This window comes from Physeter macrocephalus, chromosome 3 (genome assembly GCF_002837175.3).
Source record: "Physeter macrocephalus isolate SW-GA chromosome 3, ASM283717v5, whole genome shotgun sequence".
NCBI lineage: Eukaryota > Metazoa > Chordata > Mammalia > Artiodactyla > Physeteridae > Physeter > Physeter macrocephalus.
This window is the reverse complement of record NC_041216.1, coordinates 16,607,628-16,630,553: the sequence shown is the minus strand read 5'-3', so window position 1 is coordinate 16,630,553 and position 22,926 is coordinate 16,607,628. Positions and strand designations below refer to the sequence as shown.

The window sequence follows — 22,926 nt, the reverse complement described above, 5'->3', positions numbered from 1 at the left end:
CTTAAAGTATAATTTCATTGTAGTAATATACAGCTACTCTATAGCAAGCTTACAGAGAAAGGTTTACATTCATGACACTGACTAGCCCAGTAATACCTAGGAGATTCTCCCTAGACTGATACGCTCAACCAACAAAGAAGGCATAAGAATACTGAGGAGGTTCTAGGCATGAAAATTCATAATTACTTTTAACCAGTGTTTATGTTATACTACAATTACTTTTTATGTGGTAAATAGTCAGAAATGCCTAATTATTACATTTAATGTCCTCAATTTATACGTTACCATCATAGAGTCCCCTGAGTATGAGATTTTGCTCTTCAGTAATGACCTAAAAATCTACTCTAATTCTATCAATATCTACTAATCCCATCAGCTGTCCTGGGTTTCAGACGAAACACAAGTTGATAGATTTGTGTTACTGCTATATTCAAGGTCCTAATATTTCAGTTATGTAATTTCCTCTTGACCTAAAGTCATCATATCAAATGTACCTTTAAATTGAGCCCACTCTTGTTTGTCAAATTGCTAAAACTTTTAAGTTTCATTTTATAATGTTAGTATCTCTTTTGGAGGACTTTAAAAAATAATTTATCCTAGTGTTTAAACCTTCCATTCTATTGACACCTTCCTATTTTTTACTAACATTCTTGTGCAATAAATATTTTTAAAGATGCATTATATGCTCATCTACCCCATAAAAATGTAAATATAAGGAAAATATTAGAGGTATTGAAATCACATAAAATAAAGCAAATTTACTGTTTCTCTAAGAGATTTATTTAGAGTCTATCTTGACCACTTAAAATATACCCTGAATATTTCATTACTTCATACTTGCAGGCCTTTCCTGCTAATCTACGAATTTGAGAATAAAGAGTATGAAGTACTTATTATATGTTCCTATTAAGAACCGAATTACCTAATATTAAAGTCTTATTTTTCTACAATGCTGACATAAATGCCCACTTACAGAATATGGGCATTCTCCCAAACTTAATGACCCACTACTGACAAAAAAAAAAAATAGGAAAAAAAAAGTTCTTACCAATAATTCCACTGGTTATCGTCCCCAGCGAACCCCACCTAGCAAGTCGACATCATGACATGTCAGGTCAGGGCAGCCTCAACCTCGCTTCCCTGATAGTCAGGTGATAAAAGGAAGGAGTTAAAACAGGAAAAGTACACTTGCAGATTTCTGGATAACATCTGAAAATGATTAAAAAACAGAAACAAAACAAAAAACCCAGAGCTTCTGGTAACCTCTAAATAAAAAGTATATATGTATATATATTTAAAAGGAAAAAAAACTTTCCTAGAAAGATTAATAATGATCACTTCCAATTAAATATTTATATTAAATTACTGACCAATACATTAAATATGCAATATTTTTAAAGTTTAGTGTTTGCATTTCAAAAAATAAAAACTAATCAACAAACTTCTAATGCAAAAGTAAACATGCCTGGTCAATGGATTTGTCATTCTGGATTCTCTAGTCAGTCACCCAACCCACTGTCTTAGAACAACTAAGTTAACAGAAGCTCCCATTCTCAGAGAAACATAAGCACACTTATAAATCCAGTGCACTCTTTCTATAAGGCTTTTTCTTAGCTGCTCACTTAAGTGGCTTCACATAATAAAGGACAACAATAACATTAACAATTCTTCTATATACTTTGGTTGGTTTTAAGAATACTGAATAGTTCAATATAATAAAATTCTCTTTGGAAAAATCAAAATGGTAAATTTTAACATCTTCAGAAGTCTTTTTAATTGACAAGTGATAGCCTTATAGCAAGTATTTACTGGAAGGGTTTGGTTTTTACAAATAATACACAATTAATAAAACGTAGGTATGATTATCCAAATGGGCAGGAGGCAAATGATACAATGAGTTTCAAGAATATTATATGGCTTTATGCTAGGAATGGAATTTTACGTCCCTTCTCTTCTGGAATTTAATATATATAATTTATTTCGATGCATGCTGACCTTTTTAAAAAGAGGGTTCAACCCCTAAATCACATTTCAAAGTCAAATGAGAGAAAAATTATCTACTAAAAGAAAGCATTGGGCTTTCTCATGCAGAATAACCCCAGTAACTAGAATAACTGAAAAACAATTATGCTGAACTCTTTTGTTTAAAAAAACTACCTACAGAACCATAGTAACTCAATTTCCACATCAATTGATCAAATAAACTTGGAATTATTAAAAATCTGGCTACTTATTAGAACTTTTTTGCTTTTAAAAAATTAAAACACCATCATATAAATACATACATTTAAGCAACTGCTATAAATGAGTGATCAAATAAAAATTAGTATTTCATTATGGGGAGGGGGCATATATATGTCAATCTCAGGAGGGTACCTACAAAGAAGAGGTCATCCTCAATATAAAGTAAAAATCTTTCCCAACACACACGTTACTGTAGCAGGCTCAGAAATAAAACCAAATGAATTAGGTTGGGGAACAAAAAAGATGGGAAGAGAGTCGGAAATCAGATTTCCCAGAACTCATAATTTGTGCCTATTTAAGAAAAAACCTCATGCAAATCTAGAATAAAAATCTCCTCAACTGACATTTTTCAGGTTTGTATATAATTTAGATTGTTAAATTTACTTCTGTGAAAATTTAAGCTCTGAAGCTATTTTCTCAGAATAGCTTACAAGAAGACATCAACAAGGGAAAAGCTCTAGAGTGAGATTTAATGCTTATAAAGTTTTGTCTGTTAAAAAACCTATAAGGCAATATTAGAGGGACACCTCTATAGATATATTTTTAATTGTAAGAGCGAAATATAATTTGTAATTAAAGAAAAGGATTTTGACATGGAACCTAGGTTTGATTCTTATGTTCTTGCTAGGGTTTATATTTTAGGATGGGTGGGGGAAGCACATAAATTACTTTTTCAGAATCACTTCTATTCCCACTCCTAACTTTGTTCCTAAGAACTTTGTAGCTGGTAACATCTAAGTTGTAAGAAATACAAACAATTCAAATTTTACTTCTAGATCCTCTCTTTCCAAGAAAAATCAAGGTTTTACTTAAGTCTAATTTAGATTTATAGTTACAGCTTCAAATTGTATTTTCAAAGTTTAAAGGCAGAATTTAAAGAATGTTTGGTGTCTTTACTTGCATACATGGGCATAAGAAAAACAACCAGATCTAAGCTTCATCAAATAGATACCCATGTTAACTTGACACTACTATACACAGCAATTATATACAATTCCTTTATCAGCTTCCAAAACATAAAAGGAATATTAACAAGGTCTGTTAACTTACTGTACTATGTAATAAGTGTGCTTTTAAAGAGAAATCAGATATATTGACTTTCATCAGCAAATATTCATTTTCCTCCTCAAAGTCAAAAGAGAAGCCATGAAACCCAAAATATGATCTACCTGAGCTCACAAGGAATTAAGTGGCTTATAATTTTGAAATCTAATACTCCTGTCATAAAAGACACCAAACAAGAACAAAACACAAAATAAAGGTGTGTCCATTTTAATTATTCTCCAATGGCTTATTTTTATAATTTAAAAACATTTTAGATTCATCTAAGAATAGAATAGAAGGGAAAATTTTATTGGTAATTTGAAAGTGATAGAGTTTTCTGTACTGTTAGGGTCAGATTCTTTTGTTCCTTTTATTCTCAAGCAAAGAAAAGTAGTTACAATCAATCAGAATTTCTAAAGGAAATGGAAATAGATGCTATGACTTGGCCAACAAAACTTTAGCCATTCGAGTAGTAAAAAAAATTAAAATAAGAAGTATTAAAAGAAAGTCAGAAGTAGGACTACTGGATATTTTTAAGCCTCTCTTAATAAGGCATGAGTGTTTCTCAGAGTAAATTTACATAGCAATAGGAAATTATATTCCTAAACCAGTAACTGAAGTGGTAGGTAGTCACAATCATGTATACTAAAAGTTTACATGAAGTTTAGTCCGCAGAGCAATTGACGCCACAGTACTAACATTTTTTCCTGTTATGTACATTCACTCCAGCAAATAAGGTCTTCAGACAACAAATTATCCTTTATAGAAAGAATGTGGGTCAAAATAAATTGCAGTCTGCTTCCCCAACCCCATTTTATTTAACGCAAATTATCCAATGCCTGCAAGAATGTTCAAAAGCCTTTGAACCTGTTTTTGATAAAAATAAAGGATAAAATTGCCAAATTAGAAAAGACTATGAGAGAACATCAATCAGTGCAGTGCTATTTGGAATAAATACTAGAATTTAGTCTAATTCTCAGTCTGATATCCACGATACATACTGGAATAGACAAGAAATTTTGCATGAATTTGATCACTCACATAGGCAGTTATAGTTTGAAAACAATATTCCTTGCAAGGATTACGAATAAAATAATGTTTTAGGACACAATTGAATTTGAAATAGGTAATGTTTTGAATAGATTTTTGAGTTTTATTGAAATCTTACATGAACAAGAAATTGGAAATACAATCACATCAAAGAACAAATTGTCACGGCTTTGACGTTTAAGCCAAACAAATTTTGTAGGGCAGATTTCAAAAAGGTGTGAAGTTATAACAATTTAAAAACACAGTTGACCTACTTCTAGGAATGCAAAACATACAATCATAGGTTATTTTCAATACAAGAAAACTTAAATTTGTTTGCTTTAATTTCTTAAAACTACTAAGACAAAGCACTAGCTTGTATTTTTATTTACAGCATACTCCATATTGCTAGGTAATCTATCCCAAATCCAAAAAATGAAGCTGTCCAAAACCAAAGGTTCTGCAAAATCATGATTTAACAGTGTGCTCAGCTTGTTTTGAAGCTAAAATGAAGCCTGAAAGGATAAAAGCATTGTAACTCCCAGAATAAGGGAACTCTGCAAGCCCAATAATGTCCAAGAGCATTTATGAAAAGAGGAAAAAATAAAAAGACTTGAGTATATACACAATAGTGATTTCTTCAGCCCAATACAAATGGCAGCAAATTGCTACTTAAAGATGAAACAGATAAGCCAATTTTTTTTTTGAAGGATGTAGATCTAGAGCCAATCGTATCTTGCCAGTATCATTTTCAAGCCCTCACTTGTCTATTTCCACTGTTGCCCATAAGTATCCTGATAAAATTCCTGGTTGTCATTATTGTAACCATAGTTACCAGAATAGTCACCACCTTGCTGAAGCGGCTGTTGAGCGATGGGCTGGGAACCCCAGTTCTGTTGGTTGTTGGTCTGACGGCGCTTGGAATCAGGTTGGTTGTACCCATCTGCCTTTCTCTTGCCTCCTACATTGCCCCCACGGTTGCCCCGAGATCCACGGGAACCACGGCCTCTCTGCTGTTGTGCAGGACCCCCTCTGCCACCCCTAGAGCCTCTTGGTGGTCCCAAAGGTGCCCCCCTTTGTGAATAGCCAGCTCTACCTCTTGGAGGTGGTGCTCCCCGCCCCCTTGGTGGTGGTGGAGCACCTCGCCCTCCCCTTCCTCCTCCTCTTCCTCTTACTGCATAGCCATCATCATAGCCGTAGTAGGGATCTTCATAGCCTCCACGATAGTCGTGATAATCATAACCATAGTAATCATCATAGTAATCTTCATAGCCATAGTAATCTGGAGGGTAGCCATATCCACCTCTCCCCCCACCACGACCCCGACCTCTAATTGGAGGTGGCATACGAGGAGGAGGGTGATAGTAATAATCTTCATACCTAACAATGGAGGGAAGGGAGAAAAGAAAAAAGAAATTAGTTTGCTTCAAGACTCTTCCTGACTTTTAAAATTACCTGATCTCTGTTATCAAGTTATTCTCTGTTCAAAGATGTATTTACTAAAATGTAGACTCACGCAGTGCTTCTGGAGGCCTGTCTAGCAGCTTGGCGCTCTTTCCTTTTCTTGTCTGGTGGCTTGGCTAAGACTATTTCAATTTCTTCCCCTTCTATTTCTTTGCCATTCATTTCATCCATGGCCTATACAAAATTAGGAAATAAATTTACTTTACACATAACAGTACTTTAAACATAACAAACATATCTGTGCCATTAATACACTTGATAAGCAATTTACCTCACAACTATTTTAATTTGCAAGATGAATATACCCACCAAGTTAAAAAAAATACACAAAGAAAGTACTTGTTCCCCTCAGTCTTACTTTCTTATGTGTAAATTATGTTGAGAACAAAACTGATGTCCTACCATTATATTTAAAAGGATAAAAGATTGGGGCTTCCCTGGTGGCGCAGGGGTTAAGAATCTGCCTGCCAATGCAGGGGACACGGGTTCGAGCCCTGGTCAGGGAAGATCCCACATGCTGCGGAGCAACTAAGCCCGTGCGCCACAACTACTGAGCCTGTGCTCTAGAGCCCGCGAGCCACAACTACTGAGCCTGCGCTCTAGAGCCCGCAAGCCACAACTACTGAAGCCTGTGTGTCACAACTACTGAAGCCCACGCGCCTAGAGCCTGTGCTCCGCAACGAGAAGCCACTGCAATGAGAAGCCCGCGCACCACAACGAAGAGTAGCCCCCACCCTCAGCAACCAGAGAAAACCCGCATGCAGCAGTGAAGACCCAATGCAGCCAAAAATTAAATAAATGAATAAATAAATAAATAATAAAAATAATAAAAATTAAAAAAAGATAAAAGATTGCCAGAGAGCTGCCTGTTGCTGCTACTTAAATCCAAAAGCTTAATTCTAAATAACTTCCAAGCTTAGCCAAACCAAAGCAGCCATTCACATCTGGAAAAAGTACCAGTAGTAACAAACATTTCAGGATTCAAATTTTTAAACAAACATGTGGCATTCAACATGTAGGTCTTAAATTGTAGTTCTATAGAAATTTTAAGGATTTGAAACATAAATGAGGTTATCAGTGAAATTCAATAAGATACTGACCAAAAAAAAGCCTAGGTCCCACCCCCACAATGCTTAACCTGGAACATACTTTGCCTGAGTAGTTAAAAGCACAAAGCCTAGCAAAAGCCTGAACTAATGAAGATTCAAGTACTCACCTGGAAACAGTAATCAAAAGTATTCTAGGCTCTAGTTTTTTATTTACGTAGTTCCACCTAATAGCCTCTGCCATAGGGTTCAGGGTTCAGGTAACTCAGTAACAAAGTATCACCTCCTCACCACAGCTTTTCTGTTCCCTATACAACCTTTTCCTCTCTGGATATACACAACAAAATGCTCTATCCATAAAGAACATTTAGTGCTTTACAAGTATCTAGACAAAGATTAAATCAGTACCTTCCTCTAACTAGTTTTTCCCCTTTACCACCTTAGCTTTTGGCTGCTTCAACTAAAGCAACTAAATGAGTCTATAAAAGCTTCCTGGTATAAACAAAAGAATGGAGCATCTGTCTACTCTCCCCTCTGGCCATCCTCTGATTTCCAGTTACTGAGCTAGAAATCTTGTAATTTCAGAGACTTCCTTGGCAAACCACCCTTGAAAATTATTTTAAATTACGAACAACCAGTTATTTAATACCAACTGATTCAAAAGGAGTATTCAGAAGGTATAAATGTATTAGTTATCTGTCCTCGTACCACTGGCAATTCAGAAGCCACACATTAAATTCTGTATTAAGCTGTGAATTTTATAAGCAATATTGTCTCACTAATTAGCTTCCATCAAAAAGCAAACCAATAAATTCTAACTAGTCAAAGATTCTATAAGGCACATTTTAAAGCAGTACCCTGAGCAGGAAACAAAAACTGCTCAAATTAAAGGTGGCATCACTTTAACCGACAGAACATGTAGAAAAAACCAGGCCTGAGTCACCAAGGATTTCGGATTTATCTCCCCAATTACATAAAAAAGCTTTTATTTTGTCTTGTCTTTTGTTCTGTCATCCCCCTCCCCTCCACCCCTCCCCCGCCTTCCCCCAGAAAGGAGAGGAACAAGAGGAAGAAGAAACCTGAAATTTCACCCACAAAGGATGGTGCTGATCCATTATCATCAGAAAGCAGCAGAGTATTCGGGTTATATGTTCTACACACCGTGTGAAAAGACTTTTTTCACACTTTTCAATACTATCATCAACAAATAAATTAACTATTCCATGCAAGAAATATTTCTAACAACTACTGAAACTGGCAAAACACAGTCAATACTATGAGGATTCTAAAATGACTAAAGAAAGGCAAAACTATGAAGAACTAACCATTCCCTCAGAGCACAGCTACTGAATTAAATGTGTTGTACTAGGTATGAAGCCATGTACACTGCTCAGTTCCATTCACAGGTCCACAAACCAAGGTAAACAAAGTAGTTACGATACACTCATTACCATTTTAGTATTTACACCAGCTAATTACTATTCCTTGTAACATTTTCAAGGTATCATGCTATCAAACCTTAGGCTTACAAAAATACTACAGAGATTAAAAATAACTTGCCTGAGATCACAAACCCAGTTAGTAATAATCAGGCTTTGAAATATGGAGTCTTACCTGTTATACTACTACCACTTCACAAAGATTATTAAAAGAAAGTTCCAGAGTTCGGTAAAAGCTGAAAACAATTTTATTCGCTTTTAAAGTCACTTTATGTGTTTAGCAAGTTTCAACAAAATTCAAGTATCAAAAAACAAAATTTTAAATTTTCTACCTTAACAGCTGCTCCTCTGTCTTCAAAATGAACAAATGCATAATCTTTCAACTTCTTCACTCTTTCAAGTTTTCCGAATTCAGAAAACGACTTTTCCAATATTTCTTCTGTCACTGTAGTAGCCAAGTTTCTCACAAATAAAACTTTCACCTAATATAACAAATATACAAATTGGCATTGGCTACTTAATTTTAGCTGAAGTCCTATATTAAAGTATTTCTTCTTATCTTCATGGCATAGGCTTTTCTTCTCTAAAACATTAAGTGTTAAAAGTGCTGTGATCTGGTAACTGACTATACTGCTGAACTGAATAAATAAGCATTTTCAGAACTCTAATGGAAAACTGATGAATTCATAAAAGTGCTAACAAAAGATCAAGATAAAAAAAATTAATTACATGGGACAGAGTGAACTGATGAGGATGATTATAATTTTTGTGACTTTCTGTTTGAATTAAAAAAAAAAAAATCCCACAAGGACTCAGAGGTAAAAAATACACAAATCAATTTTCACTGCAAAGTAAAGGAGCTGTTACAGTGGAGGATTACTGGACTGAATGTCAATATTATGACATAGTATGAGTGTGTTTCGTGTTTGGTAATTGCAATCATTGTTGCTTTTGTTGTGGTCATCCATTTACAATGCTTGGTGTCAGTTTATTTATATCTTATAAAAATAAAATACAGTGTGTGTGTGTGGAAAAAAAGTATATTGTAACTTGGAGGCTAATGATACTGTGCTACTGTATTTCTGTACACTATTTTTAGTAAGGTAAATGGTATACAGATTAATGCTAAAAAAAAAGAAAGTATACAAAACTGTTCAAAAATACGGTATTGTAAATCTACTAAAATGTTAAGATTATAAAGAAAATAAATGGCAATTTATGGAAGTGTTAAAAAAAAAAGTGCTGTGATATAGACGTGAAGAACAGACTTGTGGTTGCCAAGGGCTGGGGACAGGGGGTGGGGGGGAAGGGATGGACTGCGAGTTTGGGGTTGGTGGATGCAAAATAGTATATTTAGAATGGATAAACAAGGTCCTACTGTATAGCACAGGGAACTATATTCAATATCCTGTGATAAACCATAATACAAAAGAATATTTTAAAAATTGTATATATGTGTATAACCGAGTCACTCTGCTGTACAGCAGAGACTGGCAAAACATTGTAAATCAACTATACTTCAATTAAAAAAAAAAGTGCTATGATAGAAAGTATGAAGAGTACCAAGAAAATGATTCTATTAGTTACCAATTTATATAAATTATCAGTTCCTTCTCCTGCCATGTCGTTAAAAGTAACTAATACTGTGAACAGGACCTTCAAGGAACCAAAATATATTTATTACTACATTAATTTACAAATTTAATATGGTCCCTAAGTCCCCCTAAAACAACAAGTTTTTGTTTTTACCCCCCAGAACTGGATGTGCTGATTCTAAAGTTTATATGAAAAAATAAACAAGCAGGAAGAGCCAGGAAAAAAATAAGAACAAAATTTAGAGACTAGCCCTACTAGATGTAACAAACTCTACCAATTCAATGCTTAAATCATTTAATCAGTGTAATGTTAATCTGAATAAAGATGAAAATTGGATCCATACCTCACATTATACACTGGGATAAAGTCCAAATAGATAAAAAATTTAAAAGGGGGGGATGTTGAAAGCATTAGAAGAAAATAAAGGCAATTCCTTTATGTAACACTGCACTTGGAGAAGCCTTTGTGACTTAAAATCTACAAACTACGAAGGACTAAAAAATTCAACTACTAAAAAGAAATGACTTCTACACAGTAGAAAAATACCATAAGCAAAGTCAAAAAACAACTTATATCACAAAGAGTTAATCTCTTTCATATCAGAGCTCCAGAAAATAAGAAAAAGATCAACAGAAAAACAAAATGAATGGAAAGATAGGCAAAATTCATGAATACATGGTTCATACAAAGAAATACAAATGGTCCTTAAATGTATAAAAAACGTAAACTCACACATGCATAGTAAAGAGAAGCAAATCATAACAGCTTTGAGGTACCATTTGTTATGAGATTTGGCAAAACCCAGAAGTTTGATCCTATCCTCTTTTGACAAGGATGAGGAACATCAGCCTGTTGTATTCTGCTGGTGGGGAGCAGAATACAAGTGCACCTCCTACAGAGAATATGATCAATATCTTAATAATTACAGATGCATTTACCCTTCGGCCCACAGTTCTATCCTCAAGAATCCATCCTACAGATATATTTGCACTTGAATTAACTGAAACGATATAAGCTTACTCATCGGAGTACTATAATAACAAAAGATTAGAAACAGCCAATGCCCAGCTGGTTGACTATACTATGGTACATCTACAAAACGGAAAATTATGTAGTCAAAAAATTAAGAGCTCTAAGAGCTACTTTGAAAAAAATGTGAGGATGAAAAAAATGCGAGGATACACTGTTGCTAAGATTTTTTCCCCCATTTTTATACCTCCAAATAGGGATCCAATTTACAGTCAATGTGACAGATAAGCACTTGTCATAGTTTAATTGGCAGCATTTTATAATTTCTTAGTGGTACATAAAATAACGGTATACTTCCTTAGAGCTGAAATATATGAGATGAGATGAGATGAAATATGACAGTGAATAAAGCAAACATAGATCATTAATACAGCTACCAGTAACCATTTGTGTAAGAAGTAGGGAAGGAAAGAATATATACTAATATTTGCCTGTGTTTGTCCAAGGAAGCACTAAAAGGACAAACCAGAGACCATTAACACTGGATGTCTACAAGGGACAAGGAGGACATGGTAGATGGGGCTACAGGTGGAAGTAGGACTTCCTACTTAGGATTTAGGATGAATTTCTATGTATAATTTTGATTTTTGAACTAAGGAAATACATTACTCATTCCAAAAAAAAAATTAACACACCTACCGAACAAATTGTCGCCTCAGATAAAGGGCTATCTGAGTAAAAAGGATTTGGGGAGAAGACATTAATTCAAGGGAGGAAAGTTTTCCACCTCTATCATTACACCCTTTATCTTTCTCAATGTTGTCATACTGAAGTCTAATTCTACATTAGACAGGCCTCCAACTGGTTTATTTACCTTTTTTTTTAAACTCAACATGGATCTTTTATTCTTTTCTGAGATGAAACCAAAGCATCCTATATAAAAATTACTAGTTGAAACTGTGTTTAAAACATTCAATAGGAAAAAGGTCTCCTTTAAGAAAGATATATTTAAAAACAAAACAAAAAACAAACAACAACTCTGGCAGGGGCTTCCCTGGTGGCGCAGTGGTTGAGAGTCCGCCTGCCGATGCAGAGGACACGGGTTCGTGCCCCGGTCCGGGAAGATCCCACATGCCGCGGAGCGGCTGGGCCCGTGAGCCATGGTCGCTGAGCCTGTGCGTCCGGAGCCTGTGCTCCGCAACGGGAGAGGCCACAGCAGTGAAAGGCCCGCGTACCGCAAAAAAACAAACAAACAAAAAAAAGAAAGATATATTTATGTACACCTGAAACTAACATAACACTGGAAATCAAACTATAATCCAATATAAAAATTTTTTTTAAAAAAGAAAGATAAATTTAGGCTCTTTGGTTCTGGTTGATTATAAAAATGACCCAACTTGGTAAAAAAATCTTCAATGAATGATAACACTGATACAGTGAATCAAGAGCAGAAGCTTTACACTATTGGGTATACTCCCCCTTGCCCAACCCCGGAATAGAAAACAATAAAGGAGCATTATTCAATCAAGTTTATTCAAATCGGTATTGTTCAAGTTTATAGAGGCTTCCTTTTCATTCTGAAACTTGTTTTTGATCCAGGAAGAATAGTTACTAGAATAAAATCATGAGGTTTTTCTAATCTTATAAAAAGATTTAGGATGAATTTCAATCTGAAAGGTTACCAGAGGTATGTGAAAAGTGGTTGAGTAAGCAAATTACTAGCTATACTTTAGATATTCTGGGGATGTTATTCCCCTCTCAATCTATAAGCTATTTTTAAAATGTTTTTATAGGAAATGCAATACAGGCTACAGTCAGTTTCTACAAGGTAGATTCAAAGTTGTAAGAGATCTTGTAAAGAGATTTATCCAATTCCAATAAAATAGATAACATCCAAATTCAGTAAATTTGCTCAAAGTCACAATTGTATTAGGAGAAGAAACAAGTGGAATTAAAATCAAGCGAGTAATAAATAAAAATAAAAAATCAGGGCTCGGGCTTCCCTGGTGGCGCAGTGGTTGAGAGTCTGCCTGCCAATGCAGGGGACACAGGTTCGTGCCCCGGTCCGGGAAGATCCCACATGCTGCGGAGCGGCTGGGCCTGTGAGCCATGGCCGCTGAGCCTGCGCGTCCAGAGCCTGTGCTCCACAACGGGAGAGGCTACCAACAGTGAGAGGCCCGCGTACAGCGGGGGAAAAAAAAAAAAAAATCAGGGCTCTTTAGATTCCCAGTCCCTTTCCTTGACACCTATCTACTCAAAGAAAAAGAGTGAGAGACACATCTGAGTCTCTCCAGTTCATTCTCAATGAATCTTCTTTGCTTAATCCAAAAATGCTTTTGCTTACAAAAAATTTTACCATGCTAGTATAAACCAGGGCTCTCCTCCAAACTAATCAAGAGTGAGGACTGTCTCCTCAGAATCTGGAATAAAAAGCTTGAGGAAAAGACTTCTCAGTCCAGAATAATCCAACCACTCATTTATCATCATCCATAGGGTTGCTGCCTCCAAAAAGGAAAGAGACATATACCAAAATACTCGAAAACTCACTAAAAGCAGCAGAGATGCAACTTCAGATGTGTCCCTTCAACCCCAGGAGTCTCCCAGAGGAAAGCCTAAGAACCAGAACTCTTGGAACCATCCTTTACCAGGTAAAGATCCTGGCAATGCAAGTATAGGACTTAGGAGAAAAGTGAGGGCCCGCTACAGGACTTGCCATGCATATTTTGCCACTACTGTATAACAGCAAACGTGATAACCCTTTGCCTGTCTTCATGGAGACCATACTCTAAGGGAGCTTGATCATTAAAAAAGAAAAGCTTTAAAAAAAGAAAAAGGAAAGTAAACTATAAATCTCAATAAAATATAATTCGTGGCCATGTAATAAAAGTCATAGTATGGGGCTTCCCTGGTGGCGCAGTGGTTGAGGGTCCGCCTGCCGATGAGGGGGACACGGGTTCGTGCCCCGGTCCGGGAGGATCGCACATGCTGAGGAGCGGCTGGGCCTATGAGCCGTGGCCGCTGGGCCTGCGCGTCCAGAGCCTGTGCCCTGCGACGGGAGACGCCGCGGCAGGCAGGGGCCCGCGTACCGCCAGGAAAAAAAAAAAAAAAAGCCATAGTATGGTCAATGAAGATTATAACTCATAATCACCAGAACATTACTTCTCTCTTTATTCAGTAAGACCTTGTCTTTTTTCTTTTCTTCTTAACTTTTTTACCTTTGTATCTCTCATAGTGCCTAGCACTAAACAAACACTTAATTGAAGGGATTTCATTTCAGTTCCTTTTACATATTTAATCTGCAGAAAAAGGAATGGTTAATGGAAATTGCTGGACACCAAGACAGACTGTTAAATTTGGTGTCTAAACAGTTAAGATCCAGGGCTACAGTTTGTATTTACTGTAAAATTTGAAATATTCGAGCATTATTCTGAGTACAAAATTTAAATGACAATCGCACCCCCAACCCAAGCAATTGCATTTACCTTAGCCATGACTTCTGGATCTGGTTCTTCCACAGGGTCAGCCCATTCAACTGTAACTACATTTCCCCATACTTTTACTTTTCCACTCATCAGCCGGCGTCTGGCTTGTGCTGCTGACTTGTGATCCTCATACTCAAGGAAGCAGAACCCCCGATTCTTCTTTTTGTCATCGGGTTGATGATAGAGAATAACGTCCACCAAACCCTCTGTTAAACCAACAGCCAGATATATAAGCCAAAAGCATCCACCACACATTTAGCGATTAGGCAGACCTAAATCCACTTGCCGAAGAGCAAAAAATAACTGAAGAAGCCTCAAAATGATTTGCTAATTACCTAGTAGACAATTAAATCAGCGTTATTAGATACGGAGCTAGGGACAGTATTTTATGTTCCCTTTTAATTTTAGGGATCCTGAAGGTATAGCCATAAACAAGTCCAACTACTGTATTCTGACATACAACAATGTTTTAGAGTGTCTGACATAATGTGAGCTTAAAATTTATGAAAATACTACCAAGGAACTTAAAAACCAAATTATAATATAAATCCAAGAGAACACTCAACAACTAATCATGACCAAAAATCATCCTTGAATCTAACTTTCTAAAAGTTACTATTTTTACCAAGAATAAAAGTAATTACTTAAAACTGGTGTACCTCTGGTCTTAGTCCTGTACCCTCATCTTTCCATATATGTTCTTTCTAGGTGGTCCCTACTTTTAAATACCATCCATATCCTTAAGAGTGATTAGATTTTACTCCTAGCAGCAAGATCCAGAATGTGATTTGGATGTGGGAGAGCTGAAGTGAAGGACCAGAGATGAGGCAGTCATAAAACTAGGAGGTTACAGCATTGGATGGTTCATCCACATAGATGGTAAAAGTACTAACAATAAGTCAATTTCGGGCAGAAGAGAAAGACTGTGAACCAGAAAAAATATTCAATTAATGCAAGACTGAAAACAGAAGAGCAACAGGTGACAGCTTGAAGGAGGGGGAAAGGATTGTTTATCTGTAGTATATGTCTGGATGACAAAAATGTAAATAAATAATGGTTTTTATATGGGATGGAGAAGTAATGGTCTAAAAGTGTTTTTTTAAATGCAGCTAGCATTAGTGGATCTCCATTAGCATTTAAAACAAAGAAATGGAATAGGAAATGTCAGACTAAATCATACGCAGTAAGCGAAAATATAATTTTGTTAAATTTTGTTTCAGTTATATATAAATCTGTGATATAAAATGTTCTTTTCAATCACTTCCATGGATTTAGAATTGGAAATCTGGAAAAATCGGATCTAGACAAGGTAAGAGGAAGAATGAGGATTAAGAACTCTCATCCCCTTAGCCCTAAGGCACAATGAATGTCAAGGAGGAAAAGCCTTCCTTCACTTGAGGGCTACAGGGCAAAGACTGTGTCAAAAGCTAGGGTTCAATTAAGGCAAAGTAAAGAGGACATTCCAAGAAACTGAGGCTACGAGGGAAGCTCCTTAGTCCAAACCACTAAAAAGAAGAAAGGAGGCGATTTAGACACTGAATAGACATGTGAATTCTTAGATTAAGATACACCTCGTTTTTTTGCACCTATAAATAGTACCACAGATTTCCCAAGACTAATTTCTAAATACATTTTTGTTTTACCTGTGACTTTACTGAATTCTTCCAGAATGTTTTCTTTAGTCTTATTCTTCGGAATTGATCCAACAAAAAGCCTGTTGTTTGCCACAGAAATGCACACTCCAAGGTGTTTACCAGGGCGAATTTCATAGCTGTCACACTGAAAGGAAGAAAAGAACCAGACACGCCACAACCACCCCAAACTCAGAACAACTGATCTCAAGCTAAAAAATTGAACAATTTAAGGTCAAACACTCCCTGCCTCATGAACTCACTGACTTCCCTCATGCTTGCCGTAACATAAAATGTGTATTTTTAAACCTGTTACAGCCTCTCATTTTAGTTTTAACCTTCACTGCTATTCACTTTATCTTTAAAAAGATCTGATTTCATATTTCAGTATTATCTATCTGAAGATTTTCTCCCAGAGAATTTCAGAAAAAATACCTGAGACTGATCATTCATCTGCCCTTGGAGATGAAATTAGATATAGATAAGCCACAGGCAAAATAACAATATATAAAGAATACCAGCTATGTTTAATCAATGTAAAGAAATTTAGAAGAATCTCACATTTTACTTAAAACACAGAATTCTAACATCTGAAACTACACATCAAACACAATACTTATAAAATTATATGAAATGATAGGAATAAAAAATGTTTCATTTAAATGGCTATGGTGATGATTTCCTTGATAAATTTTAGCTTTTTAATGGCTTAACATTACTTACCTATTAGTTTACTAAAAGATATGTAATTAAAAAAAAAATCATCCATATGTTGTCAGAAACAAGGAAATAAAGCTTTGAAAACTTCTCGGTACTGAATAAACAAACTGGAAGGAAAAATCCGTAATAAAAACTAAAATCTGGGTCAAGCTAGAAGTAGAACTAATTTTGAGGCAACTAATAAAACCAAAAGCCTTGGTGAAAGAGGTTACCATTCTAGAAGAACTAGAACTAGACTAAGTGAGGCCTTTAGCTGTCTGGCAAAAGAGTATGCCAAGGAACAACGATATTGCTATTTTGGGTTACTGAGAGGGCTGTATCTTAACAGAACAGGAGCAAAGATATACTTAATTGGCATAACTGTTAATACTACTACTACTACTACTCTGAAATAAGTACAAAGGGTAAAAGGCCCTACAGAAAGGAAATTACTAGATTGGTTATAAAACAGTAGAAAAAGAGAGAAAGATTAAAGACAGAACTGGAGGGCTAGGAAACAAAAAGATAGAAAAGAACAATATACTTAGAAAATAAACTGTATGATTAGGCTATGACAAAAACAAAAGAGATTCACAGCCATTTCCTGAATTGTGTCCTAAAAGTCACTGTTGCCCAGTTATGTTCCCCAGAACCCATCCCAGACTTCATCACACTTTAAGAATCCTACCCTAAAGTTTAACAGCAAGAATTGACATTTTTGTCTAAGATCAAAAGAGAGACCTGCAGAAGCCAAATATTCAATGAAACTTTAGATACTAATCACTCTAATAAATAACTTCTTAGAATTATGGGAGACTTTCCCTAACACCTTATTTCTTGGGTACTTTCATTTCTTTTTTACTTTTATAATCAGAAAAAAATAGCCAATGGGTCACATACCAACTCAGTCCATATAAAAACTTTCAAAGCAAAAACTAAAGAAAGTGAAACAATGTTAACTGCAAATGTTTTTAATTGAGGTATTTCTCTCAAATAATGACTTGCTAGACAGTGGGCATTTGCTTATCACATACCAGTTTAACAGCTTCCTGTGCAGCTTCCTTTCCACAGAAGGTGATAAATGCATACCCTCTGTTCTGACCAGACAGTGGATCCATCATAAGACGTAGATCCCAAATGGGACCAGCCTTTTCAAAAAGGGGCACCAACTCATCCTCATATAAATCTCTTGGTATTTTACCTACAAAGACCTGAAATAAAACCTCTGTGTTAGAATCCCAATGTAAGCATTTGATTTTAGAGCCACAAAGCCTAGTTGCCTTTTTTTTTTTAAGGGGTGGGGACAGAAAGATGGTTAAGGAAAAATGGGGACAATCTGAATCTTGCAAAGCTAACCTTAGTTTTTATTATAATGACTTTCAGGGCATCAACATAGAACAATATTCTATATTGAAAAATGGAAAATGATTAATAAAAGTGTGCAAAATTTGTAGTAACAACTCTAAATTTTGAATTTTTATAATGTCTTTTTCTCACAAAAAAACCAGAATAAAAGGCATGTATAAATCTTCATGGAAATACCTCTGCATTTTTATAAAAACAATAATTGAACAAAAAGATTGATGAGGTCTTCCTCATATTTTCTCCTCAACTCCAAATTCTTTACTACTTAGAACTCCAGTGCTGGGACTTCCCTGGCGGTCCAGTGGTTAAGACTCGGCCCTTCCAATGGAGGGGACGCGGGTTCAATCCCTGGTCAGGGAACTAAGATCCCACATGCTGCGCGGCTTAAAAAAAAAAACACTCCAGTGCTTCAATCTATCCCTTTCTCTATTAGGATATTACATTTTAAGTAAGTATGAAAAAAATTTTTCAACATTTAAAGATTTTGTGTGCTTAGTTAGAATTATATAGTAAGTAGGATTAAGTTATATAATGATAAATTAAAATTAAACAATCAGAAACCCTCTCAGTATTTTATATCAGACTACAATTTTCTTCAAATTTCCACCATGTCAGCAACATTGAAAATAATCTTTTATGTTAAAACATTTGCAATCCACACACAAAGTTTTAAAGAGTAAATAAGTGTTTGCATGAGATGAATTTTCTAGTGAAACTCATCTACATCAACATTTTATATTCTGAAATGACCTGATTAATGAAGTAATAATAATAGCAATCCAAAAGATGCCAATATTATTACTGGAGATTAAGTTTCTGGTGTTAAGCTCTACTACAGTTGTGCTATCTTAAGACAATCCTCTTCAAAATAATCAGATTCACCTTCACTGCTACCTGGTGAAACTTGAGGTCTTCTTCTAAATCTCTAGCACAATTCTCACACGACAGCTATTCTCATTTGTCTACCTCCTTAAAGTCTCCAATCCTCGTTCACTAAACCTCTTTCTAAGGAGATCACCTGAAAAGGCATTGGTTTCCTAACATTCTTTCTTCTCAGTCTTAAAAACCTTTCTCAACATCTATTTTCACTTCTTTCCTTTATACCTCAGAAATTTACCTTCTTTCCAAAAAAAGCTTAGCCCCTTAACCCTAATAAATAAGCCCATTTCTTCTCACTACCTTCTTCTGGAAATAATCGCAAATCTTCATCTCTTCAACTGTCCTATTTTGCTCAGTGCATTCTTTCCTTCCCAGTGGTTCCTCCATCTTCAAACATGCCAAATCTCCCATAACAAAACAAAATACAAACAAAAAAAACCTTCTTTAGCCTATATCTTTCCTTTCACTTTTAAATGCTTTGAACACATGGCCCATATCTGTTTTATTTCACTCATGCAGTTATTCTTTTCAACACATCTACTGTATGCTTAGTACTGTGCAGCTACGAGAAGTATAAATAAGACATCAGGCATCATCTGAGTGACATCCCTAAAGAACCATCTTTCTAATAAAAGCTCACTCTGAAAAGCACTTGCATCTACGCTCTCTTTAACTCTCTAAAAATTGGCTTCTTCTTCTGTCACTAAACTGTATGTCCTAACGTCACTAATGGCCTTCTAAGGACCAAATTCAGAAGTCTTTCTTTCCTCAGTCTCATCATCCTTGCCTTCTCAACAAGCATTAACACTGGTGATGTTATCTTCTGAAAATTCTCTTGCCTTAAGCTTTCAGAATCCTCCACTAACCTGGTCTTAATCTTTACTCTATCCTTTCCACGGTGATTCGTCTATCCATCTAATAATAATCTGCATTTTCCCAAAGTTATGGCCCTATTTCCCATAATTCACTGTATTTTCTTCACTTGTAAGGATCATATCCATTCCCAAAGGCTACAACTCTACAGTCATCTCCCAATACATCCCATACATCTCAAGACCTAATTCTAGATCTCCAACTACCTATTAAACATTTCCTCTGATAGTCCTGATTTTACCCCAAATCATCAGTAAGTTTAGCAATGCCAATTTCTGTTTTTTTGATGATAAATGTATGTATAGATACGAATTACTATGTATCAGAATATTAAAAGTTATCAATGCATGAAAAAAACTACTCTAATTTTATTTTCCTTACTATATTTTCTAAATATTTTACAATAAAGGTATAATATATTTGTAACAAACATTTCCTTTATCCAAAAATCAAAATGACTAAAACCCACCCTTGTCAGTCGGCTCCTCTGACTTTCCCCACATTTCTCTTCGGAGAATGTAATTTCTGCTCCCCCCTCCACCCCAAGATGACTGAGGAAATAATACTCTCATAAATAAAAACCTCAGATATGTTTAATCCCTCCCATTCCCATCCACATCCAATTTATTTTTTAAATATAAGCTGAAGTCGCTCCAATGTATAATGCTACCCTATACAGATAACTGGCTCCCTTCCTATTCAGAGAACTTGTCCAGACCTCTCACGAGACGTGGACTCATAAGCCATGTATTTTTCTACATTCTAGAGATAAGAGTGAACACCACAGACAGGTCTAGGCATTAATGAAGCTTATATTCTACTGAGAGACAAAAAAAATTTTAAAGAGAAACAATGTGATTTCAGGAGGTGTTAAAGGATAAATAAAATAAAAGCAAAGGGACTTCCCTGGTGGTGCAGTGGTTAAGAATCTGCCTGACAATGAAGGGGACATGGGTTCAAGCCCTGGTCCAGGAAGATCCCACATGCCACAGAGCAACTAAGCCCGTGAGCCACAACTACTGAGCCCGCATGCCACAACTACTGAAGCCCGCGCGCCTCAAGCCCACGCTCCACAAGAGAAGCCACCGCAATGAGAAGCCTGCACACCACAATGAAGAGTAGCCCCCGCCCGCCAAAACTAGAGAAAGCCCACACACAGCAGTGAAGACCCAACGCAGCCAAAAATAAATACATTTATTTTTAAAAAATTTAAAAAATAAAAGCAAAGAAAAGAGGGACTTCCCTGGTGGTCCAGTGGCTAAGACTCCATATTCCCAATGCAGGGGGCCCGGGTTCGATCCCTGGTCAGGGAACTAGGTCTCACATGCATGTCGCAACTAAGAGTTCACATGCCACAACTAAAAGATCCCACATGCCACAACTAAAAAAAAAAAAAAAAAAGGTCCTGTGAGCCCCAACTAAGACCTGGCACAGCCAAATAAATAAATAAATATTTTTTTAAAAAAGCAAAGAAAAGGGATAAAGGAAGAAGAGGTTGTATTTTAATAGAAGGGCCTCCCTGAAAAGGTGAATTTGAACTGAGACCTAAGAGAGAAAATTAAGTAAAAATCTGAGGAAAGAGCATTCCAAGGTGATGGAACAAGTACAAAAAGATGGGGAGTACAACTGACATATGTGAAAAACAGCAAATAGGCCAGTGATTAAAATAAAAGATCTGGGACTTCCCTGGTGGCGCACTGGGTAAGACTCCGCGCTCCCAATGCTTCAGATACAACTGACATATCTGAAGAACAGCAAATAGGCCAGTGATTAAAATAAAAGATCTGGGACTTCCCTGGTGGCGCACTGGGTAAGACTCCGCGCTCCCAATGCAGGGGGTCCAGGTTTGATCCCTGGTCAGGGAACTAGATCCCACATGCATGCCACAACTAAGAGTTTGCATGCCACACCCAAGGAGCCCACCAGCTGCAACTAAGACCTGGTGCAACCAAATAAATAAATACTTATTTATTTTAAAAAATTAAAATAAAATGTCCACACAGCAGACAGTGATGGGAAAGAGAGAACAGGGGCCAGATTAAGTTAAACCATGGTTAGAAGTCTGAGTTTTATTTCTTAGGAAGACAGAGGATTTGAGCAAATAACTGGGTATTACTTATGTTCTAAAAGGAATATTCTGGGGCTTCCCCGGTGGCGCAGTGATTAAGAATCCGCCTGCTAATGCAAGGGACATGGGTTCAAGCCCTGGTCCGGGAAGATCCCACATGCCGAGGAGCAACAAAGCCTGTGCACCACAACTACTGAGCCTGCGCTCTAGAGCCCACGAGCCACAACTACTGAAGCCCGCGCTCCACAGCAAGAGAAGCCACCGCAGTGAGAAGCCCACGCACCGCAACGAAGAGTAGCCCCCGCTCACCGCAACTAGAGAAAAGCCCACACAGAGCAACCAAGACCCAACAAAGCCAAAAATAAAATTAATTAATTTAAAAGAAGAAGAAGAAGAAAAGGAATATTCTGGCAGCTGGATAGAAAGTGGACTGTACGGAAAAAACGGGCTGACCAGTCAGCTTAATACAGCAAGGGATGATGGTGGCTTGGTGTAGTAGGGTGATAGCTTAAAGGTAGGGAGAATTTGAGAAACAGTGAGTTTTTGGTTATGTGGGATTCAAATCTACATTTTAGTTATCTTGAGCAAGTTTCTCAATCAGTGAGTCTCAAGATCCTTATCTGGGAATAACATCAGCAAGAGGGTTCAATTTCCATGTAAGCAGAGAGCCCACATCTTGATTCTCATTTTATTCCCAGCTCTGAACACAGTGCCAGGGACCCAACAGCTGCTCATCTTTGAATGAATATACTAATGAACATCTACCTCATACTGTAACTTACACGCTAGATCCCATCCTTTCTTTCTTACTCAGGGACACTTGGTCCGGCAACAATTTTATCATCAATTTCCCGCTTTATACATGGATCATTCCTATCAGCACATAGTATTTATAATTTCTCCCTTAAAATTTAAATTAAAATAAAAAATATATCTTGATTATAACACGTTCTAGCTATTACCCCGTTTCTCTGCTACCCTTTGTAGCAAAATTGCTCAACAGAGCCATATATATTTGTTGCCTCAAATTTCTCATCTCGGGCTTCCCTGGTGGCGCAGTGGTTGAGAGTCCGCCTGCCGATGCAGGGGACGCAGGTT

The 22,926-nt window shown here is 36.4% G+C and overlaps 1 protein-coding gene across 6 annotated transcripts in view; it reads right to left on the bottom strand.

The window, feature by feature from the left end:
• Positions 1 to 4,415: 4,415 nt before the first annotated feature.
• Positions 4,416 to 22,926, bottom strand: part of HNRNPR (heterogeneous nuclear ribonucleoprotein R) — a 38,099-nt gene continuing 19,588 nt past the window's right edge. For 4 of the 6 annotated variants that reach the window (XM_055083684.1, XM_055083683.1, XM_055083688.1 and 1 more), the window contains 6 exons: positions 17,678 to 17,854; positions 15,958 to 16,092; positions 14,314 to 14,529; positions 8,599 to 8,748; positions 5,834 to 5,955; positions 4,416 to 5,697 (listed from right to left, as the gene is read on the bottom strand). In XM_055083684.1, the coding sequence (XP_054939659.1) occupies positions 5,085 to 5,697; positions 5,834 to 5,955; positions 8,599 to 8,748; positions 14,314 to 14,529; positions 15,958 to 16,092; positions 17,678 to 17,854 (1,413 nt within the window). In that variant the 3' untranslated portion in view covers positions 4,416 to 5,084. Of the gene's footprint in view, positions 5,698 to 5,833; positions 5,956 to 8,598; positions 8,749 to 14,313; positions 14,530 to 15,956; positions 16,093 to 17,677; positions 17,855 to 22,926 lie in introns of all 6 variants that reach the window. The other 2 variants (XM_028487751.2, XM_007121082.4) reach the window with 1 other exon arrangement.